Source organism: Crotalus tigris, unplaced genomic scaffold, assembly GCF_016545835.1.
Source record: "Crotalus tigris isolate CLP2741 ecotype Arizona unplaced genomic scaffold, ASM1654583v1 scf7180000017744.3724543626:3957646, whole genome shotgun sequence".
NCBI lineage: Eukaryota > Metazoa > Chordata > Lepidosauria > Squamata > Viperidae > Crotalus > Crotalus tigris.
This window is the reverse complement of record NW_024096611.1, coordinates 119,333-144,771: the sequence shown is the minus strand read 5'-3', so window position 1 is coordinate 144,771 and position 25,439 is coordinate 119,333. Positions and strand designations below refer to the sequence as shown.

The following is a 25,439-nucleotide window of genomic DNA, read 5'->3' as shown; positions in this document are numbered from 1 at the left end:
GTTGGGGACCCCTGTTATAGGAGATTCAGCCAGGCAATCTTAAACTAAAGATTTTCAATTAGACCCAAATTAGCACTTAATGAAATAGTTATAAATCGCACCATTCTTCTCTTCTCAGTTTTGGCTGGGCGACGCTTCTTCTGTCTGGGTCCGGTCTCATTTTCATCATCATCAGTATCACCATCTGCTCTTTGAGGTCTTGAAAAAAACACACACCCAAACAATCAACAAAGTTCTGTAAACAGTGTGGCCTGGTCAGATCTCTAAAAAGAAAAAAAAAAACCCTATAGATTCTTTGCTTTTTCTTACATAAACACTTTCATTAATAGTTCCAGGAACTTTACATTACAAGTACTTAACAATATAGAGCAGGGGTAGGCAACCTTGACTCTTTTATGACTCGTGGACTTCAACTCCCAGAATTCCTGAGCCAGCCACGCTGGCTCAGGAATTCTGGGAGTTGAAGTCCACGAGTCATAAAAGAGCCAAGGTTGCCTACCCAATATAGAGAAACGTAATGAGACCAATCATCATTGGTCTCATGTTTTTAAAAAAAGCTCACTACAGATCTAATTCTTGAAATGATTTCAAATGATTTTTTTTAAAACATAAAACAACAATTAAAAAGCTTGTATTTACACATCTACAATAGCAAAAACAAGGATACTTGTAAACATTAGTTCATAATAATGCCAGTAACTGCAGTTCAGATGCCATGGTTAGGCTCTGAATATTTCTATGAGTATACATCAAGACTTCTTTGGTTCCCCGTTATCAAAAGCTGCTCTTTTCTGAGTGTTAAGCAGTGGACGGAATCAGGCGGCAAGCAGGTTAGAGCAGTAATGGAAAAAAGGAATCAAACTTCCCTATGTGTTTATCAAATCCAGTATGTACACCCTCTCATTTCCCTCCAAAGGATTTCACCTTCGTCGCTTCTTCTTTTTCTTCTCTCCGTCCTCTTCTTCGCCATCTTGTTCACTGCCACTGCCCTTCCTCCTCTTTTTCTTTCTGGATATTGGAAGGTCTTCGTCGCTGTCATCATTGACAAACTCATCAAATTCTCCAGTTTTTCTGGAACGCTGTCACAAAAATCATAAGCCACAGTGTACATCGTTATTTTTAGATGAAAATCCTCTCCTTAACCAACCATTTTGGAAGTGACTTACACTCTAGTTTAAAAGGATACATAATTAGAAAATCTCACACTTAACTAATGGAATTTTTATCCTTACTTTCAGAATTGCTACTCTTAGGATACACATTACGCAAACACAGATTAACATAAATCACAAACTAAAAAAAAAGAATAGTAGAATAATCCAATTGGTCTCTAATCTTCTAAGACTACTTTTGCTAACTAAAACTAACATCCACCAGTTAAGTAAGTAAGAGCACCTCAAAAATAAAAGTGATGGAAAGACATGAAATACTAGCATGCTAAAATTAAATATAGAGAACTGTGGAATCTAGACTTTAAAAAAGTTGCTGCTTTTATTAGAAATGTTGTAAAGACCTATTTTAAGAGATTCTCAAAAAAAAAAAAAAGCCAAAAGGCATAGAATACAAGAAATCAGGTAAATTATGTGGTAATCAAATGGAATAAAGCATAGGATAATTAGACGAAGATGCTAATAATTTCATACAGAGAGCTATCAGAAAATATGTGAGAATCTAAACATGTAGAGACTATGAATACGGGAGATCAAATAATAAGATCATACAACACTAAATTATACTAATACAAAATTAAAATGAAGTGTGTTTTGAGAATGTATTATAAAAGTGTAAATTAATACTGCTAGACTTCAGCCTACTTTCTCCTATTCTCTCAGAGATCTGATGTTAATGATCGTTCTGATTACCATTTTAATAGCAAAGGAAATGGTGTGAATTGATCTGCATGGAAAAGAACTGGTAAACATTCACACAGATGGAATTAAGGAGTTAGGCTTTCTAAACATGTTTTTCAAGGAGGCAAGGAACATGATGTATCATTTTGAGGGAGCAGAAAAGACACATTGTATTATTTGGATGCAATAGATCAGGGGTGTCAAACTGCCGGCCCGCGGGCCAGATGCATCATGTGGAAGCCGCACCCATCCCATGGCTGGCAATGGCAAAACAGTCCCGATACATCGTGATGTCGCAAGTTTCACATGTCTTCAATAGATGCTTGGAGAGGTAGTTGACCAAACTAATAAATCAAAGAGAAAGGCCTTAAGAGGAGTCCAGATTTGACAATAATGTGTCTGATTATTGTCAGAGGGACACATGAAGGAGATAATTAGCATAAGACATAGGCTAAAGATTTAGGATCAGTCAAGACCCAGAAATGTTGGATGACTCAGAAGAAGAGATGCTGGCAGTCTGAAAATTCTGAGTATAAAAAGATTTGATTTTAGGGTAAGAAATCAGAAGACTTCAACCATCAATCAGCTATATCACAAGTCCGTCTTCTCATAGCTCTCTGTAACACTTTGTGTTTGTTGGGTTTTCTAATTGGATCAGCCATCTGATTAGAGCTTCACCCTTTGGTAAAGATCTTCTAACATAATTATGAAAAGTTAAGGGAGGATTCAGACATGGACTCTATTAGACAACTTTACTTCATAGAAAAGGCTTTTTAAAAAGGGTTTAATTATCTCACCACATAAACCACAAAACTGATCTCAGCCAGGGTTTTCTAATGTTCAAGGGCCTAAGGGTGAAAATGAGGGGAGTATGTTTGCAACTGATAACAGATTTCTCACAAAATTGATTAGATTATCATTAAAATGGGTAAGAGGGACTAAAGGAGGACTCAGCTGGATACTACAAATAACTGCAGGATAAAAGAATTCTAAAGCAGAGAAAAGGCCAAGAGGGGGGAAATTTGTAAAACAAAAGAAAAAGTTGAATAATTTATACAGGCAAGCAATAACAATATTACAGAGAAAGAGAAAATCTAATTTTTAAGTGAGTAGAAACAGAATTTGCTAATACCATGACGACAAACCAACCATAAAAGTTAATAGAGAACAATGAAAAGTTTGCTGAATGACAGAATACTTGAAGAAGACCTTTCAAATGATGCAATGGAAATAAAAATGAGGTAATCAATGACAAACAACAACTTTGTAGGGCATTAAACAGAGGTGTAGAAGTACCAAAGAGCCAAAACAGACAAGATTGTTACTTTCTATTTTTTGTTTTTTTTAAAAAAACTGCCTCTTTTTATATTTAACAAAATAAGGCTTAAAAGAAATGTCTACCGGCATGTATCAAAATCAGTACAAAACTGGTCGAAATGTCTCTTATGTTAATACATTTTCAGTCTTAACTAAATTCAGCATTTGCTATCTATAGCTTTATAAGCTACTCATGATCCATTGGCTGATTTTTCTTTCAATACAAAATACAGGCTGGCACTGTTTTCTCTTCCCTCATAACCCTCAGCAGAGCCCAGGTGAAGCCCACATCATCTTGGCTGACCTGTGGAACTGCCTGCCACTCTGCTAAGAGCAAAGGGGAAAAAGGGAACTATGGACAAGGAAACCTGCACCTCTACTCCCTTTCCTGGTGTGTCCCCAAAGCCTCCCTTGAGGAGGAAAAGAGCTTACCCATCGACCATCAGCAGCCTCATAGTCAGCCCTACTTGGCAGCAGGCATCCAAATTACTCTTGGAGCATGGTGGCTCACATAAGGATGCTGGGTTTGGAAGTTAGCAAGTCTACGTTCGAGACCTGCTGCGCAGTGGGGGTGAGCACCCATTACTTGCTCTAGCTCCTTGATGAGGACATGAAAGCCCCCATGGGTGTCACCCGGGCAATGGTGATGCCACTGGCTAATCCTTTCAAGCCAGAAGTGCCTTAAACTGTGCCTCCAACACGAACAGGACAGGACAGGATCTGAATTACTCCTTTGTCCTTCCCTCGCTACTCACCACTCTTAAAAGAAATTTCAGTTTTTGCCTTTGGTTCCAAAGCAGCCAATTTCCAGTCAGCAGTCAGGCCCTGCCACCAGCCAATTGGGTGTAGAGACCAGAGGGAGACAGGAAAGACATGGGAATATGCCCTTCCCATCTTCCTTTGTACACACAACCTACAGGTTTCAGGGAAAACTAGTTGGAAATCACAATCATGTGACCATGGCTAACTGTGGTGATATTTCAGCAGCCACAACTTAGTGAATAAAACTGGTGTGCAGATCTTTGAAATTTCCATTACACAGGAGCAATGAGTCCCAGATTGAATGCATTCTTTAAGTTTGCCCTGTTGAGGTACCGTAATTGAAAAACTGCTGCCCTGTAATGAACCATTTCACTCAATTAATATTACAAACAGACAAGAGAGTTTTAGCAATACATGGCCATTTAACAACAATTCACAAAACTTTTATTTTTATTTACCCGGCCAGCTCCACTACGCTTTTTCTCTTTTGAGCCTTCAACCTCTCCTGTGAACATGAGAATATTCTTGGTCTTCTCCACATATTGCGCTCTTTGTTCCAAAAGTTTCTTCTGTTCTTCTATTTCCCTGAGACGTTTTTCTTCCTGGAAAAGTGTCAACAAGGAAACCAGTTATATTGTAGTTTTATGTGAAGCACCATTCCAATATTTTGGTTATTTTTTTGAAAAAGCGAAGTATCGAAGACCACAACGAAACGGTGTCTGCCTTTAAATAGTGTGCTCTGAAACAGTAATATGAAGAGAACTCAGTGCATGTAGCAATACTGTTAATATACAAGTGGAAATAAGCAAGATGTTTCTAGGTTACAGACTGGATGAGGCATCTCAACTTTCATTCCCTTCATTCTTCCTCATTTGCAGCCTAAAAGTAAACCACCTTCCAAATTTGTTTTACCCATTTACATTTTACATTTGTTCATCGTACGTACATCTACAATGCACTTTGTTGTAGCATCATAACCCATAGCTCAGCAGACAAAGTGATCCCAGCTCTGTTTTAGCGGTATAAGAAATAAAGTACCTGTTCTTTGAGTAACTTCTGACGCAGCAGTTCTTTTTCTTGCTCTTGTTTTGCTCGCAGCTCCCGTTCTTCTTCATCCTGCTTGCGAGCCCGAGCTACGTGATATTGAGCTTGGCTCAGCAGATCCGAACACTGCCTACAAGGTTGGGGTTAAATTTGCAGACAAAAGTAGAAATAACGATGGAAAAACACATTACATGCCACTGGCCAAATCAAAACCTTTCAAGAACAACGGACTCGTGAATGCTAGTAGTTAGCAACCAGACTGTAGTAAACGTGTCTGTTGTAAAGAAAACCAGATCAATGCAGCTGGGAATTTACTGCTAAATTTCCTAGAGGATTTTTATTTCTAACAATCAAATCACTTTTTAAAGCAGTAGCCTGGCACCTCAAATTGCTCTGCCCTAGAAAAGATCAATTATTTATCCAACTAATTGAGTTACATTGCTTTGAGCCCCAATACATAACAAATATCTGATTTTCATTGCTTTGTGTATTGAGCTTTATCATATGAACCTTTTATATTTAGAATTTAGAATTTCTGACATGCTTTTATTCCAATAAAACTAAGCATCAGTTTTAGCTTTCATGGACAACCTGCCTGCCAACGCTTGTTTCAAACTACTTTTTGTCTGACACCTACTTAATTAGGCAGTAAAAAAGCTACCGGTAAGTCTTTTAAGTCTTTCAATCCAGAAGACAAAAGCAGCTTTTCTTCATTAAAGAGAATCCTCAGAGAAATATAGCTTACAGAAAATCTAGGATACACTGTACAATTATTTCAAAAGGGGTATGTATATGACAATATTTGGAAAATTCTGCTAGAACTAATAATAAAAAATACAAAAACCATTATAATACACAGAAAATACCACTTCCCCAAGAGTAGGCATTAATACCTGCCACATATGGTCAACATTATCTCCTATTAAATTGAATCTCCTTTTCTTTGTGGGCTTAAGCTACAGATGTGCATAATTAACCTTAAATGTTTGTACTAAACTGAAACCTGCAGGTCAAATACCTTATTTCATAAAGAACTGATTCTTGTAAGTACTGGTTACATTTTTTTACCTGGCTTCGGTTGCAGCAAGTGCCAAATCAAATCTCATTTTATCTCCCACTTTACTCAAGTAACTGAAGTATCTAAATGAGAAACAGAAAAGTAGAAATATCTTAAAATTTTTCCAAAATAATCTTTTTTCCCAGGTGTATTTTTGTTAAAAATGGTACATATTTTGTCATAAACTAGAGATGTCAAAATTAAGATATTGCTTTTTAATGTCACATCCCACTCTCCATCTTTATCTCCCCATTAAACTGCTCTTTCAGTTCCTAGAATAGAAAGTACTCTCAACGTATTTTAATTGCCAATAGCCTCTCATAAAAATCAACAAAACAATTTCTACTTCTCCAATGAGTTTGAATTGCATCATTTGAAAGTGCAACTGAATCATCTTGCAGATGGCTCAAGACAGAAGAATCTGTCTCAGAACTTGCTGAATGGATTATTCTAGGGATATCTCGTACAAAAGAAACTCCTGAGATAAAAGAAAGTTATCTGACAGAGGTGAACATCCCAAAATATAAGGCAATGTATTATATAAAACTGAGAAAATAATAGCCTGCCTCAATACATTAAGTAAAATAGATTTAATTTTAAGAATAGGTGTCCAGTTTAAAAAACACCCTTTTGAAAGGGTCACATTCTGCTTCTGCTTGAATATTCCCCCTCTCCCCTGGCCCCATTTTGTATATTACAACAGGTAGTAATGCTTGCAGGCTACAGCAGTGGTGGCGAACCTATGGCACGCATCCCAGAGGCAGCACTCAGAGCCCTCTCTGTGGACACATGTGCCATGCCCCCGAGATGGCAACTGCCCCTCTTCAACCAGCCACCTGCTAACTTGCCAAGGTCCCATGTGGCCAGATGCATCCCAGCATGGCTGGTTTCCCTCCCCCCATCCCATCCCTCCTGGCCTCACATGGTCTCCTTTTCCTGGGCATGACCCACTGCATCGCCTCCTCTGCTGTCGGCTGGCCATCCAGCTCAGAGGCAGCTTCTCTGAACTGCTGACGGTGGGCTGCAGAGCCCCAGAGTGCGCTGGTCGAGGGGCCGGCAGGCTATGGCTGCTGACGGACATTGTCGGCCCCCATGCACTTGCTGGTCTCTGTGTGAGGGGGCTGCTGATGTCAGGCAGCAGCCGCCTCGGCCCCTGCCTCACCTTGTCCTGCGACAAGGGCACCCCCACCCTGCCTCGCCTCACCCTGCAGGACGAGCCACCTGCCCACTGCCCCATCTGCCAGAGACCCCCTGGATCTCCCCCAACCCTGCCCGGCCTCCACAGGCATCCCTCCCTACGAGCAACATCGAGGTGACCATGCCCACCTTGGCCACACCCACCCAGTCTGCCATGACCACCACAGCCTTGCCCACCCAGTGGACCACGCCCACCTGGCACCCGGCGATAAATAAGTGGGTTTTGCGTTGCAGTTTGGGCACTCAATCTCTAAAAGGTTCGCCATCACTGGGATAGAGCATCCAATTCTGAAGCTCTCATCTTCTGACTTTCTGGATTTTTAGACTCTGCTGAAAATTTTCACATGTACTACTCATATGTCCCTGAACCTTTATTTCTATCCACCAACTAGCTTTTGAGGACCACAGCAATAGAGTTAGTCCTCAACTTACAACTGTTCGTTTAACAACAGTTTAACAATTTGTTTAACAATTGTTCATTTAACAACAGTTTGAAGTTACAACAGTCTTCGAAAAAGTGACTTACAATCTATTCTTATTCTTATATGCTAACCCAGGGGTGTCAAACTGGCGGTCCATGGGCCGGTTGCATCATACAGAGGCTGCACCCACCCCAGCGCTGGCAATGCAAAAAAAAAAGTCACGATACGTCGTGAAACATCACGTGATGCGGCAAGTTTGACACCTGTCTTCCAGTCACATGATCACAATTTGGATGCTTGGCAACTGGCTCGCATTTACGACAGTTACAGCATCTTATGATTACGCAATCATAAGATGGAAACTTCTTTTGCTTCTGACAAGCAAAGTCAATTCGGGAAGATGGATTCGTTTAATAACCACACGATCCACTTAATTACAATGCTGATCATCTTAATGACCAGGGTGAAAATGACAATAAAACTGGGTCCAATCGTGCGATGATTCAATTTACAACCACACTGGCCTAACAATAGAAATTCCAGTTCCAATGATGGTCATCAGTCAAGGATTGACTCAAGCATATAAGAATAAGAATAGATTGTAAGTGGTTCCGATTGATTGCTTGTAGAACAAAGTAACTCAAGCAGCATGGGTAGCTACCTTCCCTTTCCATTCCTGTAGGATTTATTTAGCCCATTAGCTTTCTAGGTGGGGTAATGCTAAGGATTTTACACATCCATTCCCAGAAACAAAGTCTAAAAGCTATGAGACAAAGCTTATGAAATATATTATTATTCTGTAATAAACTTAACAGCTTTAATCTTGCCTCTAGATCAGAGGTCACCAACTTTTCTCGGTTGGCGGACCGGAGGGAAAGGGAGCGGGAAGCATTTTACATGCGCGCGCACCGGGCCGCGAGCACATGCGCAATTCAAATGGGCTGCAACTAGCGCCCACATGATACACACTATCCCTGCCCCATTCTTGCGTGGCGCAGCACCTTTTCACATCCTGCGTTGCGGTGGCCTCCTGTTTTCGCGCCCTGAGGCGCGGCAGCATCGTTTCCACGCCCCGAGGCGCGGTGTTGTTTTCACATCCTGCGCCACAGTGGCAACCCGTTTTCACATCCTGAGGCACGGCGGCATCCCGTTTTAATAAAGATTGTATCTCTTTACCTGTGAGCTAGCTCCAGTTCTTTCACGGCATTTAGTACTTCCTTCAGGTTACTTTTTTCATCTTTCAGGACAGAAGTAGCTAGCCTTTGCAGCACAAGAGCAACATTGAACATAAGGACTGTATCGCTGGGTGCTACATGTCTTGCCTGAGAATTCAAATTTAATTTAAAATTAAACCAATGTGAACCAACCAGAAAGCAGAAGCTGTTGTTACAACATACCTACGAAGCCAGTCTGGCTCTCTCAGTAATGGCCTTCCACAAGTCAGAGGAGCCTCGAGAGCCTATGAAGTATGCTTATTCATCAGCGGCATTTTATGCCTTTTTATCTTCTACAGTACCTATAATTTGTGATTTTGATTTGTGATGATGATTCTCTATATAGCAGGGGTTCCTAAACTTTTTGCCATCACACCTCCCTTTAGCCCTATCTTAATGTACACGCCTTCCCTAAAAATATCCAAATACAAAATGAACATAAACGAACAGTTGAAACAATACAATGAAAGTTTGAAAAAGGTAGATTTATTTTTAAAAAGCAACTAAAAGGTTCTTCACACCTCCCTGGTCTCTGCACCTCCCTCAGGGAGGCACACCTCATAGTTTTGGAACCCTTGCTCTATATTGCGTCAGGGTGATATTTGGGACTAATTATTTTTTTCTTACTATAGAAGTTTTATTCTACTTAGCTTACTTTTTTCCAACATGGGCTGTTTTATTGTATTTTATGCTATTGTAATAACTGTGACTGTATATGATCCTAGGATATATAACCTTCATCAATAAGAACAATTATTATTGATAAATCATTTTGGTAAATATTAGAAACGTTTCCTACCTTTAGCAATGTTTGTTTGCATTCTTGTAATTTACCACATTTGAAGAGAGCGCGGGCCAAATACAGCAGTACTTCTGTGTTCTGGTGTTTATAGAATTTTCTGAGACAATTTTCATACTATGGTGGGGAAAAGAATAAACATTTAAAGAATTACTGTTTAAATTGCCAACTTTTACAGTGTTTCAGACAAAATTCCATCGCAGTCCGAAGGCAACGGTGAACACAGCTTTGTAAATGAGTTTGCAAAGGTCTCCTAGTAACTTCCAAGAACCTTCTACAACAGGCTGCATTTCTACATAGGTTGCAGAAGAGAGCAAAGCTCCCTCTTTATAGCCAACACGGCAGCACAAAAAATCCAATGTCTTAGCAATACATTCCACTAAGATGGCTGGAAAGAAAACATGAGTTTCCTTTTCCATGCAGTCAGCTTGGAAGCCCAACACATGTACCGTATATTCTGGCGTATAAGGTGACCCAGCATATAAGACCCCCATCTTTGGCGCCGAGTCGCATGCCTAGAAAATCGTCTTATACGCCGGAAACTACTGTAATTTCTGGCGTATAAGACAACTCGGCGTGTAAGACGACCCCCGACTTGGGTGCCGATTTTAACACTTGCGAAAGTCGTCTTATACGCCGGAAAGTACAGTATATAAATTTCTATGATACATGATTATACAAACTCTATCACGTATGGCATATCAAAAGTTTGCCAGCATGTTATCTGTAACCTCATGGTTTATTTTTCATCCATTTTCAGATCCATGGGGAAGCTTTGTCCTTTTTAATTCTCTCTTTCAGCGTGCAATCTTAAAAATAAGATCTGGCTATTTAATAGTTATGGCTTTCTTCTGGGCATTAACTATTGATTAGCAGACCACTCAGTCTGCCAATTATGTATCTCAATTATAGCAATCCTTCTCCAATTCTTTATTACAATGGGAACCTAGGCTATTTAATATATGCAATAACCACTGGTGAAAAGATCCCATGCTAGGATTGCCTATAAAGAGAAAACCAGCACCACTGATTCAGTCCTGTGAATATATCCATTACCCAGCACAATTCAAATGTAATTTTTTTTTTTTAAAGAAAAGCAAAAGGTACTGAAAACATTCATGGAATGATCCAACTTAGCCCAACATTACATGATCATGCCAACAAAGCTGTAAAAATCCTCCTTCCAGAAAAGACTCAGCTTGAAATTCTTACTTCAGAGTTTACAAGAAACATGTCCTAAGTCAAGGTATTTGTTAAGGATTACCATCTGCACAGCACTGATGTACTGCTTCTGCTCCACATAAATGTGTGCAAGATTAAGCCACACATCACTGATATCTGCGGTTGCCTCTCTCACTTGGGCAAAAACGTCACGGGCCTCACGGAAATATCCTTTGTGTGCCAGCACAGCTCCTAAAAAGGAAAATCCAATTTCCCGATCTGTGCAAAGTCATTGCAAAATGCCAACGCAGAAAGAAAACTTGAGACAAGAAATCTTACTACCTATGCCATTAGCAGCATACAAATTCTTGGGGTCATTCCGGAGGACCTGTTTGTAGATGGCAAGGGCACGATCTTGGTGACGTTTCTCCTACAAAAGGGAGATGTGAACTCTCAAGAAAATGAACTCAGGTAGTCCTCAACTTATAACCATTTGTTTAGTGACCTTTCCAAGCTACAGCGGCATTGAAGAGAATGATTTACAAGTGGTCCCTGCCCTTAACGACTGTCGCAGCATCCCCACAGCCACGTGATCAAAATTTGGCCGCCTGGCCAATTAGCATGTATTTACAACAAATTGCAGCATCCCAGGGTCATGTGATCATCATTTGTGACCTTCCCAGCCGGCTTCTGACAAGGTAAGTCAATAGGGGAAGTCGGACTTGCTCAATGACCGTGTGACTCACTTAACAACCCCACCGATTTGCTTAACAACTATGGCAGAAAAGGTGGTAAAATCATGCAGAACTCACTCGCTTTAACTGCCTTGCTCAGCAATGGAAATTCTGGTCCCTGTGCTAGTTATAAGTTGAGGACTAGATGTATTCACAATATTTATTAAAATGTTTTAATAACTTTTCTGTACCCTTAAGAAATGTTAAAATATATTAAAACAAATTCATGGATCCCACAATCAATATAAAGCTAATGTAAAAGAGGGAGAAGAACTCTCTATGCCAGCGGTTCTCAACCTGTGGGTCGCGACCCCATTTGGGATCGAACGACCATTTCACGGGGGTCGCCAAACAATGCAGTCTGCCATTTTTTCCCCTTTTCCTTAGCTATGCTACTCCCTTTTATTCTATTGGCTTTTGAAAGCCAATAGAATAGACTCTTTTGAATACAGTTAATTCTATTGGCTTTCAAAAGCCAATAGGAATTGTCCAGGCTGTCTCTGCCCTGCTGAGCCCGCCAAAAGTTCCATTCTGCAAACGGTGCTGCAAGTTGTCTGCAGCGAAGGCGAGCTGTCTGGAAGTTTCCACCTCTCCCTGCTGAGCAACTACTAAAAATGTAAGTAAAAGAGGGCCAGGGGTGGGAGGCCGGCGGGCGCAGGGAGGGTTGCCGGCGCGCGTGGGGCCCGGCGGGTGCCTTACCTCCCTTGGGCTGGCCCAGCTGGTGGCCCAGCCAGTGGTTGGCCTGCTCCGTCTCTGCCGCTTGCCAGCTACACCTTGGCTGGCGCAGGAAGCGGCACCACGCATGCGTGGCGCTCCCGGGCAGGGAAAGTCCTCGACTTACGACCGGTTGGATAGTCCTCGACTTACAACCGGTTGGGTAGTCCTCGACTTAAGACCAGTTAGGGGTTGCGGCATTAAAAAGGTTGAGAACCACTGCTCTATGCTCTCATTTCTTTTAAGATTTCCATTTTAGGCCAGTTTCATTAAAAGTCTTAACTCCCTATTGTTGTTCAAGAGTACCATAAAAATTCATACTACATAAAGAGTAAGGGGTGATTGATAAGATCAACCTGTAATTGTATATTATGTAAGAAAAATTCCATTTTAGCATGGAGACTTCCTCTCTCCTATTTAGGAAGGCTGGAGGAAGGAAATCCATTCTTCCAGAAGTTTGTAGATTTGAAAATCAGGATTAGACAAAATGCAGTGCTGCAAAAAAGACAATGTAAACATGCAGAGTGTTTACCTTCTCTCGGTCTCTGGTGGGTTGGTGTAGAGTCTGCAACCAGACATTGCCCAAGGCCAACATAGAGTAAGTGTCATTCTGTGTTGATGGTTGTTTCAATATTCGTTCAAATTTCTTCTGTCCTGGACCCCATTCTTGCTTGGCCAGGTGAAGGTTGCCAATCAGGGACCAAGCATCAGGATGGTCCTGAAATAATATTCCAATATACTAAAACTCAACTTAACATATAATAAGAAATAGTAATAGTTCAAAAAGATCCACCTCTCCTAACTCCAAGGGGCACCCCATAAAAGCTTTAAGAATTTTAGCGAACTTTGCTAAAATTCAAACTTTGAAAAAGCTAAAATTCAAACTTTGGGAAAGTTTAAGGAGAGAAAATTCCACAATAGATGCTGATAGTATTCTGAGAGACATTCCCAACTACCAGTACTCATACAAAAATACATTTCAAAGCCAGCAATGAAGTAATGTATTTTTATTAGGTTATATGATCTTTGTTTAAAAAAATAGTTAACAATGATTTGTTAACTGGCCATAGAAAACCTTTAGAATGCATGGCCTCAGCTATAAAATTGCTTTCTAGATGATGGCAAATTCTTACTAACCTGATTGATTTGAAGTGCTTCTTTAAACCAGTCAGAAGCTTCATAAAAGTTTCCTTTATCTCTAGCCATAGCTCCTAAGCGCAGATAGCCTAAATAAAGAGGGACAAATTTTAATTATCATTTCCAGAACTCACTACCTTGTTCAATAAGCGCTCTGAATGATGCATATTTGCTCTATCAAGACTTTTGCGATATTACTACTGCACTACATTGGGACAAAATAAGAACAGATTAATTATAGTGCCATCCATCAGCTATATTAGAGGTTAGAAAGGATCACACAATGATGCTAGTCACTTAGATGTCAAATTAAAAGGAACAATAGAACGCCCATCTGTTATAGCAGCAAGTCTTCCTAATGCTACTCAAGTCAAACACAGGAAGCTTCAGAAGCTCACATAAGTGAGACTATAAAGATATCAAACAACAATGCGATCTTTGCAGTTTTCTATTAGATTTATCTTTTAAAACAACTGCACATGCTTTGCATATTTGGATTTAAAGAGGGGGAAATTGTGGGACTTTGGCTTATAATGGCAGTGTTTTACTGGCTATGGCAGCATATGTGATCATTTTCCTGACTTTCTAAATTTTATTAATCTATTTTTTAAAAATCTTGCTAGCATCAAGTCTAAGCCAGTTCCTTTCCATCCAGATCCTAAAGCCTCCAGGCCCTACAGCAGAACTTTTCAGCATCATGTGGTCAGCCAAATGTTGAGCTGTTGGATATTTTTTTTTTTTATTAAAAGTTTTATAAATTTTACAAAAAAGGAAAAAAACAAAACCATACAAAGACAAAAAACATATACAAAGAAAAAACTAAACATTACACAAGAAACCCTCCCTTCCCCAACCTCCCCCAAGCACCCACCCTTCCCCCCCCGAGCTTCCCAGAGCAGAATATAGGCTTAATTAAAAAAACAATTAGAAAAATTATATTTTAAAATATATATATATATATATATATAAGAATAAAAATTAAGAAAAAGCTATATAATATTTTTTAATATCCATTTTAAACTGTATAAATTTTATCCATTTATCCCAAACAGCAAGAAATTTCTCTTGCGTTTGTTGCTTTAAAAAAGCCGAAATCTTTGCCATTTCCGCCAAATTAGACACTTTAAAAAACCATTCCTGCAGTGTAGGCAAAGATTCCTTCTTCCAATATTGTCCGAGCTGTTGGATATTATCAACATATTGATGATACAAGATACTATGCCACTGAGTAAGCTTATCCAACGGTTTCACGTAGCTGATAAATAGTGAGACTATAAAGCTCCTGCAAGCAGGAATTTTTGGCTTGATACTTTACCTCTTATTAACACTGATTGGAACTGACCATGGAGAAAGGAGAACCACCACACCCCTCATTCTCTACCTCTTGGAGCCATTATAAAAGGGCACTGTGATTGGTGGTATTGAAATGCACAGATCATGCAGGGCCATCACAGCTGTACCATTCCCATTCCAGAGGTCATTCAAAAGTGCACTCACTGCCATCTTAGCACTATACTCAGAACAAAAGCCAGCCTGAAAATGCTTATTCCAGGAACCTCTGGCACTACACCCCAACCACCTTCTCTACAACCTTTCTTAAAAGAGACACATGAGATTGGCCAGAAATTATCCAAGGCTGTTCGGTCAAGCAGTGGCTTTGTAACATCCCACTATTTGCTTCAAGGCAGTGGGATCCTACCCTACCCTATGATATAGGAACTAAAGGAAAACTAGTGGATAAATTATTTTGGATAACTCAATGCACAGATCCGTGAGATAATATAGTTTATAACAGTTTGAAGATAAACACATGCAGCTATTTTCAATTTAAAGATTGCAACAAGGTTTCTTACAATCAACATAATTTGGATGTTCCCTTAGGATGTTTTTGTAGAGTTTCTCTGCTTCATGAAATTCACACATTGCTTCATATAATCTGGCTAAGTTGTATGATGTTGTCACTGAAATTGCATTGTAGTAATGTTCATCGTGTTCAGCTTCTGCTTTAGCTCTATCCAGAGATGCCAAAAAATATTTCTAAATGCAAGTATAAGAAAAAAATGTGTGCATTTATACACATGTGTACATACATTATACATACACATAGGCACACACATATTTACACACACAGCCAAGTTATAAACATATTGCATACAAACAGTAATAGTGGTTGGAAAGTTGAGATTCATACCTTTGCTTCTCCCAAGTTTCCAAGTCTGAAGTGGAGAGCGCCCACATTATTTAAAATTTCTGGGGGAACATCAGCTTGTACTTTTTCCTGAAGTATTCGTGTTGCCGTGCCATAGGCTGAAAGCGCACCCTATACATTTAGAGACAGTGGACGGATTTAGTGCAATGTGTAATTGTTCAGCATGAAACAAGTGTACTTTAACCCACCTTTTATATACCTGTATATCTGTCTGCTCAAGGATTTGGGCTAGCTCAATCCAAGCTTCCACATCATCTGGATACTGTTCTGTCACCTTTTTTAAATGACCCTATAAAAAAAGGCAACTCGTTACTTTATATAATTGATTTAAAATTTCCCTGAAAAGTGCCACATAGTAAATACTCTTCTGAGGCTGTTGTAATTTTGAACAGTTGTTAAATGAATAGTCCTACGTTAAGAATTGTATGCCGTCTCTAAAATCTAGCATTCTATAATCACTTTTGCAAGTAATGTAGCATTTGCGGCTTCTAAGCAAATGTTTCCTTTTTAAAAACAAATTCCAAATACCCCCGAATTTAACCATGACAGGAAAATCCCTCCTAATATGTACCAAGTCTACAGGCAATACTAATTAAATATCAATTGTACATGCATTTCTCAAAAATAACTGTCACTGCGCTTGATGGTTTCACCCTAAAGCAAAAGAGTGATGGATTATAATTTTACTCTTATCTCTTGAGGCTTACTGTACCTTTGCAATATCTCGTTTGTCTTGATCTTCTGAAGCAGCATAGAGAGATCCAAGGATTTTCATGGTCTCATAATTGTTAGGGTAGGCTTTCAAAACTTTTTCAAAGCATTGTGAGGCATTTTCTTTGTCTCCTCGGTAAATGTACATTTGACCCAGCCCAAAAAATGGCAGTACAAAAGATGAAGAGGCAAACTGTGTGGCTTGGTAGTAATATTGGAAAGCTTGATCATAATCTTCCTAATAAAAGGATAAGGAAGAAAAGGCATTAAAACTTGGAAAACTCTTAGGAAAATAAGATTGCAAAGCAGAAAGAAAGGTAGGTAAGGCATAATATACCTGAACGTGAAAAGATCTGGCCAGCTGGTAGCAACTCTCTGCCTGCATTGCTTCTACTTCTGTATTGTGAAAAGCATGAAGTGCCAAATGTTGGACCTTACCATAATCCTGTATAAAGAAAATAAGACTATCATAATAATGTTCTTATCGTATTGTACAGTATAATATAGTACAGTAGTGTAACACAGATGTGTCCAACTCACAGCCCATGGGTCACATGTGGCCCTGGACAGTTAGTAATGCCACACAAGATATAATAAAAATATAAAATATAAAGGAAGTTTGATATATACATTAATTATATATTTTATATGTAGTCTTAAGAAAAACTCCTCTTCACTCAATGTGGCCCAGGCAAGCCAAAAGGTTGGACACTCATGGTTTACGGTATAGACTGAAATTCAAACTCTTAAAAATCTTAGATTGCCCATTTGTTACAAGTGCATTAATTTATAATTTGCTGAAGATAATGCTGCCTTTACATCCCTAACCCTTAAAGTCTCCTCTCTCTTTCTCTCCTCCCTCCCCTCCCTCTTTCTCTGCAATTCCATTCCACAACTGGAATAATGAAAAATAAGATTGACTTTAGGCAATTCTGAATGGCTTACTTTATAAAAGTTAAAATGCAACACTGAAACATAATTATTCTTATCTATTCTTATTTGAAAAAATCAGAATCTTTACCATGAGACTTACTTTATATTGCCAATTAGTTTGATGTTATGAAACAGCCGGAAAAAATTCAGCTAGCAGCATAACTCAAAACACACCCTTGTTGTCTTACCTTTTTAAAGAAGAAGTGATTTGCCAAGTGATTTAATACCATAGGGTTACTAGGATCAATTGTGTAAGCTCTAGAGAGTAACTGGACACCATTTTTGATGGAATCCGCCTGAAAGGAATATTGATAGTTGTTATTCATATTGAAATGCATGTTAACTTCCTAGCCATTGTCTTTAAAAATTCAAGGTCTGTGATTTTTAAAATTGGTTTCAGAATCCTGGCTACAAGCTTGACCGCCCATGTGGATGGGTGCCATTCCCAGCAGAAAAAACAGCTTGTTTCACAAATATGCTATGAAGATGAATGAGGTTAGACTGATAATGGTATATCAATTAGAAGAATAACAGCTAAAAAAAATAAGAAAACTCTGCCATATGAGAAATATGCCTTCAGAGCCAAGAACAGCAGTATGTGATTTAAATGGAAAAAGTTGATTTTTTACGGCTGTGATAGTGGACAGAGGAGTGCACAAGTCCAGGATTAAGTGCAATGCAATTACCGTATTTTCCGGCGTATAAGACGACTTTTGCAAGCATTAAAATCGGCGCTGAAGTCGGGGGTCGTCTTATACGCCGAGTCGTCTTATACGCCGGAATATACGGTAATCTTTGTCATATTAAACCATGTTGCTAGGTAATGGCTTTTGCTGGTATTGTTTTAAAAATAAACAAGCTAACATGAACTTGGGAGCCATTTTCTGAGCTTGAGCTGTGCTTTTATTAGTAAATGTTAGCAAGCCTGACCTGATTATTTTATAACCATCAAAATTTATAGGTTAACAGACTTAACTTTAGTTGGTACTCTATTTCAAGCCTATGGAACAAAATCTGTGTGACTACATTCATTCCTCTGTGTTCCTGTGATGCTGATAGAAAAGCCAGTCTAAGATAAACTGCTGCAACATCACAAATATGCAGATGTTTAAACATATACTAGCAATCTGTATAAAACCATCAGGCCTTTTCTGGTTCCATTACTTCTATTTTAAATGACTTATTCAGTAATTGTGTTTTTTTTTTCAAAATTAAAGGAGCTAAACATTTGTTAAGGAAAGAAAGAATCAGATTTTTATTTCAAATTGTGAAATGTCTATGGTTGCCACCCAAAAAACTGACTATAGCAGTGGTTCTCAACCTTTTTAATGCTGCAACCCCCAAACCGGCCGTAAGTCGAGGACTACTCATCTGGTGCAGCAGCACCGTTTGCAGAATGGGACTTTTGGCAGGCTCAGCAGGGCAGAGACAGCCTGGACAATTCCTATTGGCTTTTGAAAGCCAATAGAATTAGACTCTATTCAAGAGAGTCTATTCTATTGGCTTTCAAAAGCCAATAGAATAAAAGGGAGTAGCACAGCTAAGGAAAAGGGGAAAAAAATGGCGGACTGCGTTGTTTGGTGACCCCCGTGAAATGGTCGTTCGACCCCAAATGGGGTCCCGACCCACAGATTGAGAACCACTGGACTATAGCATCACAGGGTCTTGGGATACTACCATTTTACATTGAACTTACTCACCTCTTTGTTATTTAGTTCCAGAACAGCCAATCCAACTAAAGCCCCCACGCATTTGGAATTGAGTTCCAGCGCCCTGCTGAATGCCAGGCGAGCTTTCTCTAGCTTACTCAGCTTTACAAAGCAATGGCCCATGCCCAGTCGAACCTCAGCTAGGAGATAAAAACATTACACACTTCCAATGTTTATTTATATGAATTATATTTCTTTCATGAAACATGGTGACCTACGTAGCAGTCCCTCATCTCTGTGAGATAGGTAGGGATGAAAGAACAAAAGGTCCAAAGTCACTCAATGGGCTTTGATGGGTTGGGGGGAGGGTTTGAAACTGAGTCTTCCCAAAGTCAGCCCAACAACTCGATCATTACATTGTGCTGGCATTGTCATTTATATTCCCTTCTTAAAGATTGACTTACTTATGACTCTGAAGTACTTTGCACACAATAGTAGGCATATTTCCTCAAGAGTTCTTATGTTCATTTGCATAAATAGCATTTATGCATGTGAAGTCCTATCAAGTGAACTCCAGAGAATACAAAACTCTTAATTAGATGAGCTACTCCAAAATCCTCATTTAAACTGTAAAGATTAGTGGTGCGGTACTTCTGGTTCAGTTTCCAACACACGTTTCAAAAACACAGGTCTAAAATACCCACAATTATCTTCCTCTGGATAGTGCATGAATTTAGGAAAGGGCACATGTGCTTTAAGCTGTTGAAGACATTTATACCCCCATACATTCAGAGGCATTTTGGGTAGATCAAATTTAAAGCACTGTATAGCCCTAACAAAAATCCACATTTTTTTTTTAATTTCAGCTCTGTAATTTTCATGAGTGATGACTAAAATCTGAACCACAGAGCAGCTCCCGGTTCTGGTAATAATCTCTGTTGGATTCACCAAAAGCTGCTATTTTAGGAAGGCTGCAGATTCAGAAATATTTTCTAAAAAAGATAAAAATTCCCCAAGTAGCCAATACGTAGTGGTTGCTGGGCAGGAAGCAGAGAAACACAGATTCTATTCTTTTCTTAAGTCAAGGACACCAGCTGAATGACCTTGGGGCAGTCACTGTCTCAATCCCAAATCACTGTTATATAAAATGCTGAGTTTTCAATAAGAGTTGCAGTTCAAAAGCATGCAAATGCAAGTAGATAAATAGGTACCACTTTGGTAGGAAGGTAACACCATTCTGTGTACCTCTGTATTCAGTCTAACAGCCACAGGACCACAGAAGTGTCTTTGGACAACACTGGGTCCCTTGGCTAGGAAATGGAGATGAGCACTGCCCCCTAAGAGTAAGACACAACTAACTGAGCAAGTGAAACCTTAACCCAGGGGTCTTCAAACTTGGCCCTTTTATGACTTGTGGACTTCAACTCCCAGAATTCTTCAGCCAGCGTGCCTGGAGTTGAAGTCCACAAGTCATAAAAGGGCCAAGTTTGAAGACCCCTGCCTTAACCATTACCTTTTTACTGTGCATGCTTTGCTTCTTACCTGGGCAGCCAGGATTAGTTCGCAGGGCTTTTTTATAATAGGCAAGAGCACCCCGGTAATCCTTCTTGTTGAACGAAATGCATGCTTTACCTATTAGAAAGATGCAATAAAAGGTGATAAATATCTCTAAAGTTTGTGATAGACATCAGGAGTTCACAATTTACTAGCAGCAAGTATATTAAAAGAATAATACAGTCATTCCCTGAAAAGTTGGTGTAAAAAACACAACTGACAAGCATGTCCCCATTTCCCTCTAATCCAACTGGCAACATCCTGCTTGTATTAGTTGTGCAGCAGATGCATTTCAAAATCGCTAGATTTATTAATAGCACAAGGCCAGAAAAAAACCGTAACTGGTTGTTGAACTCTCCCCTACTTTTACCATCTTAAACGAGTCTCTGAGTCTCACAATTTCTTTCAACAAGAAGGCTGAATCAGAGTTTGCAGCATGTCGTGACCCCATTCTGCATGTGGTGATGCCAAGCTCTAAGTACTGGAGAGGGAGGTAGTGTTGCTTTTTTATTTTTTAATTGTAGGAAAACCACCCATTTCAATTAAAAATCTAAGCTAGATAAGTCATTACCTGGGTACCTGGGTCTTTTATTTACTACTTTACTTTCAAGGTCCAAAATGAGTAATAAACTATAATTTCTAACAAAAAAAAGAGGACTTATTTTGGACTTCAGGATTCTGCAGCAGGAAAAGCCATATGCCAAGATGAAACAGATTTCCCTTGTATATCCCACAGATCACAATCTCTTAGGACTGCTGGGCTCAACATTGTTAAACTGCATTTATTTCTCAGAAGACAAAATACAACTGACTCACCAAGAAGGGCTGGAATATTATTGGGAGACTGATTGAGTACAAAATGAAACTGTGCATCTGCTTGATCCATCTTATCACCCTCCAGAAGGCAGAAACAGGCTCTTCCTAATAAGTGATTCTACAAAAGCAGGAAATTATCTTATTTTTTATTTCTAGGAGAAATGACTACAAACCATGCTGATGGAGTTTCAAAATCACTTTGCCCCTACATTCATTATTTTGAAGTGTTACCAAATTGCTTCAAATGTTTCCTTATCCTCCTCCTTTTACATCCACTTCTTTTCTATAGCAAATGATAGACAATACAGTGTCCAACAGGCAAAAATCCTTTATATAATACCCAGAGCCTCTTCTACTTTTTCAGCAGCATGCTAAACGTAATTTTTTCAGCTAGTAGAGATTTTAAAAGCTCTTGTTTGTAATGGCAATAAATTCTTGATCTAATTTTTTTTTCTGATGCTTTGTATTTTTACATCACTCATACCTTTTTTTGTTACTGAAAAAATGTTTGAGGAACTCAGAGAATAAATGTTATCCATTTGCTCTATTACTATTTCTCCAATATAGTGTATGAATATACATCTCTGACTTATTTTTGTTCATCTTTGATTTATACCCTAGGTTTCCTCCACAAGTTAATGTTGGCTCTCTCCTTCAATATTTTGTTGACACAACCCTATAACATTAATAGACTGAGAGAAAGTAATTGGCTCAAAATCACCCAGAGACTTCCACAGCTGAAGGTACAATTGAAGTTGGAACTCGCTAATTCTATGTATTGACCCATGGTCCAATGGAGAGACATTGAACTTTTTGCATAACAGTGGGAAACGAGATTGCCAGAACTAGGTGCCTTCACTTCAGCAAGAAGTTCTTGTCACTAAATAGAAAATTGTTATTTCTAGGCTCCTTCTTTCATTCCCAGCATGAAAATGGCCTTCCATCTCTATCTAAATTTTATCAAGCCTGTGAAAGCTCCAGTTTTGGACACCACAATAAACCGAACAATGTGACCTAGCTTGTTATTTGAATGTAATCATATCCTGCATTAATAATCTTTGTAAAGAAAATTGAAACATAGTAGAAAAACTCTCATCTTCAAGAGAGATTATTTCAGTGTGCTATATCCTAAGACAAACATACCAGTATCTTCGTAATTAGTTGACTGACCTTACCTGATCATACATGATAATTTTATCAGCCATAGTGTACAACAGTGTAGCTTGGGTAATAAGCTCTTTCTTGTTATCTTTGTTCTTTTCTTTCCGAGCCTGCTGTACATAGTAGGCTGCTAAAGTATCTAAGCAAGTCATCTGATCTTTTTCATGGTCCCTATAATCCAGGTTTCCATCTATGCGAGCAGCCTCTAATAGTTTCACAAAGTCTTCCGTTTTGCCTTGTTTGTAATATTCCAGCTAAAAAGTAAATGAAAATACATTTAGCAATCCACTATTTAAACTGCATCCATAAAATATGCACGGCACATAAAGTTAAGCAAATACATATAAATTATGACAAGAAATCGGAATTCTGGGCTATATTTGTAACATGTCATCCTTTTCACTGTTGATGGAAACCATTGTATGTATGTATGTGTATATCTGAATAATCTCTCACGCTTACAGGAGTGGACAATCCATGGGATGCATACAGACCCAATTCGATTTCTGTGAGTGCAAGAGCCTCCTCGAATCATGCCGCTAATTTCAACAGGAAAAGCACCAGTTGTAGTGGCACAATTGTTCATATGAGAGGTGGAGGTAAAATAAGGAATACTGTAAATACACTAAGTTTACTGCTTAATATATCTAGTTTATTTCTTGAATTTCCACTGCAAAATAGACCAAACACCTCACCTCATTCATTTTTTTAAAAAAGTGCAGGCCTTCACTGCAAAAATGTTGCTACTAAAATAAAGAATACAGATATTCCATTCAAATCTTTCACAAATGATTACTTTGATGAAAGAACAGTAATACATACCTATTCGTTTCTACATTACCTTAAGTCAAAAAAGTTATCAATGAATTCAAAAAAATCAATTCTTTGCAATGTGAATGAGCTTACAGTATAAATATAATAGAGCAAACTGATAAACAACTGACCGCTAGGGCAATCCATATGTGCAGCTGAGTATGTTCCTGTTTCAAAATGCTTATAACTTCATCCCCCTCCGGTAACTGATCGAAGTCAAGCTCAATGACCTAAAAATCAAATGACAAAATTCAAAATTCAATATTTTATTAGTTATTAGGGCACATATAATAAGATCACAAAGCAATTTTTAAAAAGTAATTTCCACTACATATATTTCCTAAAAATATGTTAAGCTCCCTCCTTGACTAAAATTAGATTTCTGGAGTTCTACAGATCAGTAGCATCTCATTCAGAACAACTTTTCTACTCCAAAGCACACAGAAAAGTAAGACTTCCATGCATTCATCCTACATAAGGGCTCATTCACAGAATTTGAGTACTTTCCAATGCAGAAATAATTCCTTCTATGGACACCAAGTAGAAATATACGTTAAAGTACATCTGCACAATAACAGTAATTCTAAACTAAAAGTGTGACCAAATTCAGTGGAACTCCTGGTAAGATCGTGGTAGTTTTTCTACAATACGAAATTGGGTTTGAACAATTCTATTAACAAGGCTATTATATGTAGCCTGCAAAAAGCCAGGTGATCAGTAAGACAATGGCAATGAAGAGACACTAAAAGCCTACTTTTTGCTACCATGTAGTGATCATCTAGATTTTTATAGCTAGATCTGGTAGTCTTATTCGTTTTTTTTTTTAACATCTCAGTCTTGTCTGCAAGTTTCCTGTTCAAGAAATGAACAGGTGTAACTTTGCTGAGCTCGCAACAATATTGGTTAGGTACTACTAGAGGCAGGACAGTTCCTAAATAATCTTGTAATCTCTCCAAATATGCACACCTGCACATATAGCTAGGATAGGGGTAGGCAACCTTGGCTCTTTTATGATTCGTGGACTTCAACTCCCAGAATTCCTGAGCCAGCTCAGGAATTTTGGGAGTTGAAGTCCACGAGTCATAAAAGAGCCAAGGTTGCCTACCCCTGAGCTAGGATAAATGACAGTAACAGCAGTGACCTTTGTGTACCCAAAGAAAGTTAACACTAATAAAAGCAGACTCAAGATCCATATGGCTTAGTGCCTTATAAAAATATTTATGCCTCCATTCCCCCCCCCCAAAAAACTTTATCAGCTATTAAAAGAAGCAATTGCAAAGTATTGCTGGCAATATGTATACACTTTGTTCGTTTGTTTGTTTTGCCTCGGCTTCTGGTCACTGTATGGCCAAATCTATACAGTTTTCTAGACAATATTTTTGGAAGTGGCTGACCATTGCTTTTATCTCTGGGTTAAGAGGCTCAAAGTGACGCCTAAAACAGTAGAACTCAAGTCTCCCGACTCCTAGTTCAGGACTTTTAACCACGAGATCAAACAGGCTCTGTGCATCCATATGGAAGCACACATACAAAATATTAGTGGTAGCAGATTTACTTGGCATCCCCTCTCCAGCAGCCCACTGAGAACTGCTTCAAGCTCCTCCAAGGGAAGCGGGTGGAATCTCCAATTACCCTGCCTTTCCCCAAAGCGACGTAAGACAAACACGGACCCCACCGACAGCGAGCCAAGGGACGCCCCGCACCAACTCACCTCGTCGGTATCCCGGAGGGGGATCTCAATCGAGCCCCGAGACATGGTGGCGAATGGCGGTGCCGCCGCTCCAGCTACGGGGGAAATCGCTTCAGCCCCTTAACACCTCACGCCGCCAGCCTCCCGCCCGAGCTGCCGTCTGACCAACAGCCCCCACCGCCGTCGCCCTCCGCGCAGGCGCTGTCGAGCCTTAACCTCGGAAGCATGCGCGGAAGGCGACGCGAAAGAGGGCGACGCGCAGGGGGAGGAAGGGGAAGAAGCGATGGGCAGGTTCTTTTACCTCTTCGATCTCCTCCGGCTTCGCTGGGCAGCGGTCGACGAGCGGGGTCCTTGAGGGAATGGCTCTTCTCCTTCTCAGTAGTAGCAACCTTTTAGAAAACGATTCGCATATTATGCAGAAGAGGTGGGGTTTATCTGTAAATATTTACACCCCCCTCGTCAAAGAGAGAGAGAGAGAGATGGAGTATTTCGCCT

The 25,439-nt window shown here is 39.4% G+C and overlaps 1 protein-coding gene across 1 annotated transcript in view; it reads right to left on the bottom strand.

Annotated features, from left to right (window-relative positions):
• Window positions 1-25,133, bottom strand: part of CTR9 (CTR9 homolog, Paf1/RNA polymerase II complex component) — a 29,584-nt gene extending 4,451 nt beyond the window's left edge. Inside the window, exons 1-23 of the mRNA XM_039340301.1 lie at window positions 24,966-25,133; window positions 23,386-23,484; window positions 22,456-22,695; window positions 21,281-21,398; window positions 20,453-20,542; window positions 18,962-19,110; window positions 17,450-17,557; window positions 16,666-16,773; window positions 16,330-16,566; window positions 15,817-15,906; window positions 15,600-15,728; window positions 15,262-15,445; window positions 13,409-13,497; window positions 12,804-12,989; window positions 11,166-11,253; window positions 10,927-11,075; window positions 9,663-9,779; window positions 8,826-8,971; window positions 6,042-6,113; window positions 4,968-5,103; window positions 4,388-4,531; window positions 925-1,079; window positions 102-198 (exon numbers count right to left, since the gene is read on the bottom strand). Coding sequence (XP_039196235.1) covers window positions 102-198; window positions 925-1,079; window positions 4,388-4,531; window positions 4,968-5,103; window positions 6,042-6,113; window positions 8,826-8,971; window positions 9,663-9,779; window positions 10,927-11,075; window positions 11,166-11,253; window positions 12,804-12,989; window positions 13,409-13,497; window positions 15,262-15,445; window positions 15,600-15,728; window positions 15,817-15,906; window positions 16,330-16,566; window positions 16,666-16,773; window positions 17,450-17,557; window positions 18,962-19,110; window positions 20,453-20,542; window positions 21,281-21,398; window positions 22,456-22,695; window positions 23,386-23,484; window positions 24,966-25,010 — 2,976 coding nt within the window. The 5' untranslated portion in view covers window positions 25,011-25,133. The remainder of the gene's footprint in view (window positions 1-101; window positions 199-924; window positions 1,080-4,387; window positions 4,532-4,967; window positions 5,104-6,041; window positions 6,114-8,825; window positions 8,972-9,662; window positions 9,780-10,926; window positions 11,076-11,165; window positions 11,254-12,803; window positions 12,990-13,408; window positions 13,498-15,261; window positions 15,446-15,599; window positions 15,729-15,816; window positions 15,907-16,329; window positions 16,567-16,665; window positions 16,774-17,449; window positions 17,558-18,961; window positions 19,111-20,452; window positions 20,543-21,280; window positions 21,399-22,455; window positions 22,696-23,385; window positions 23,485-24,965) is intronic.
• Window positions 25,134-25,439: the final 306 nt, after the last annotated feature.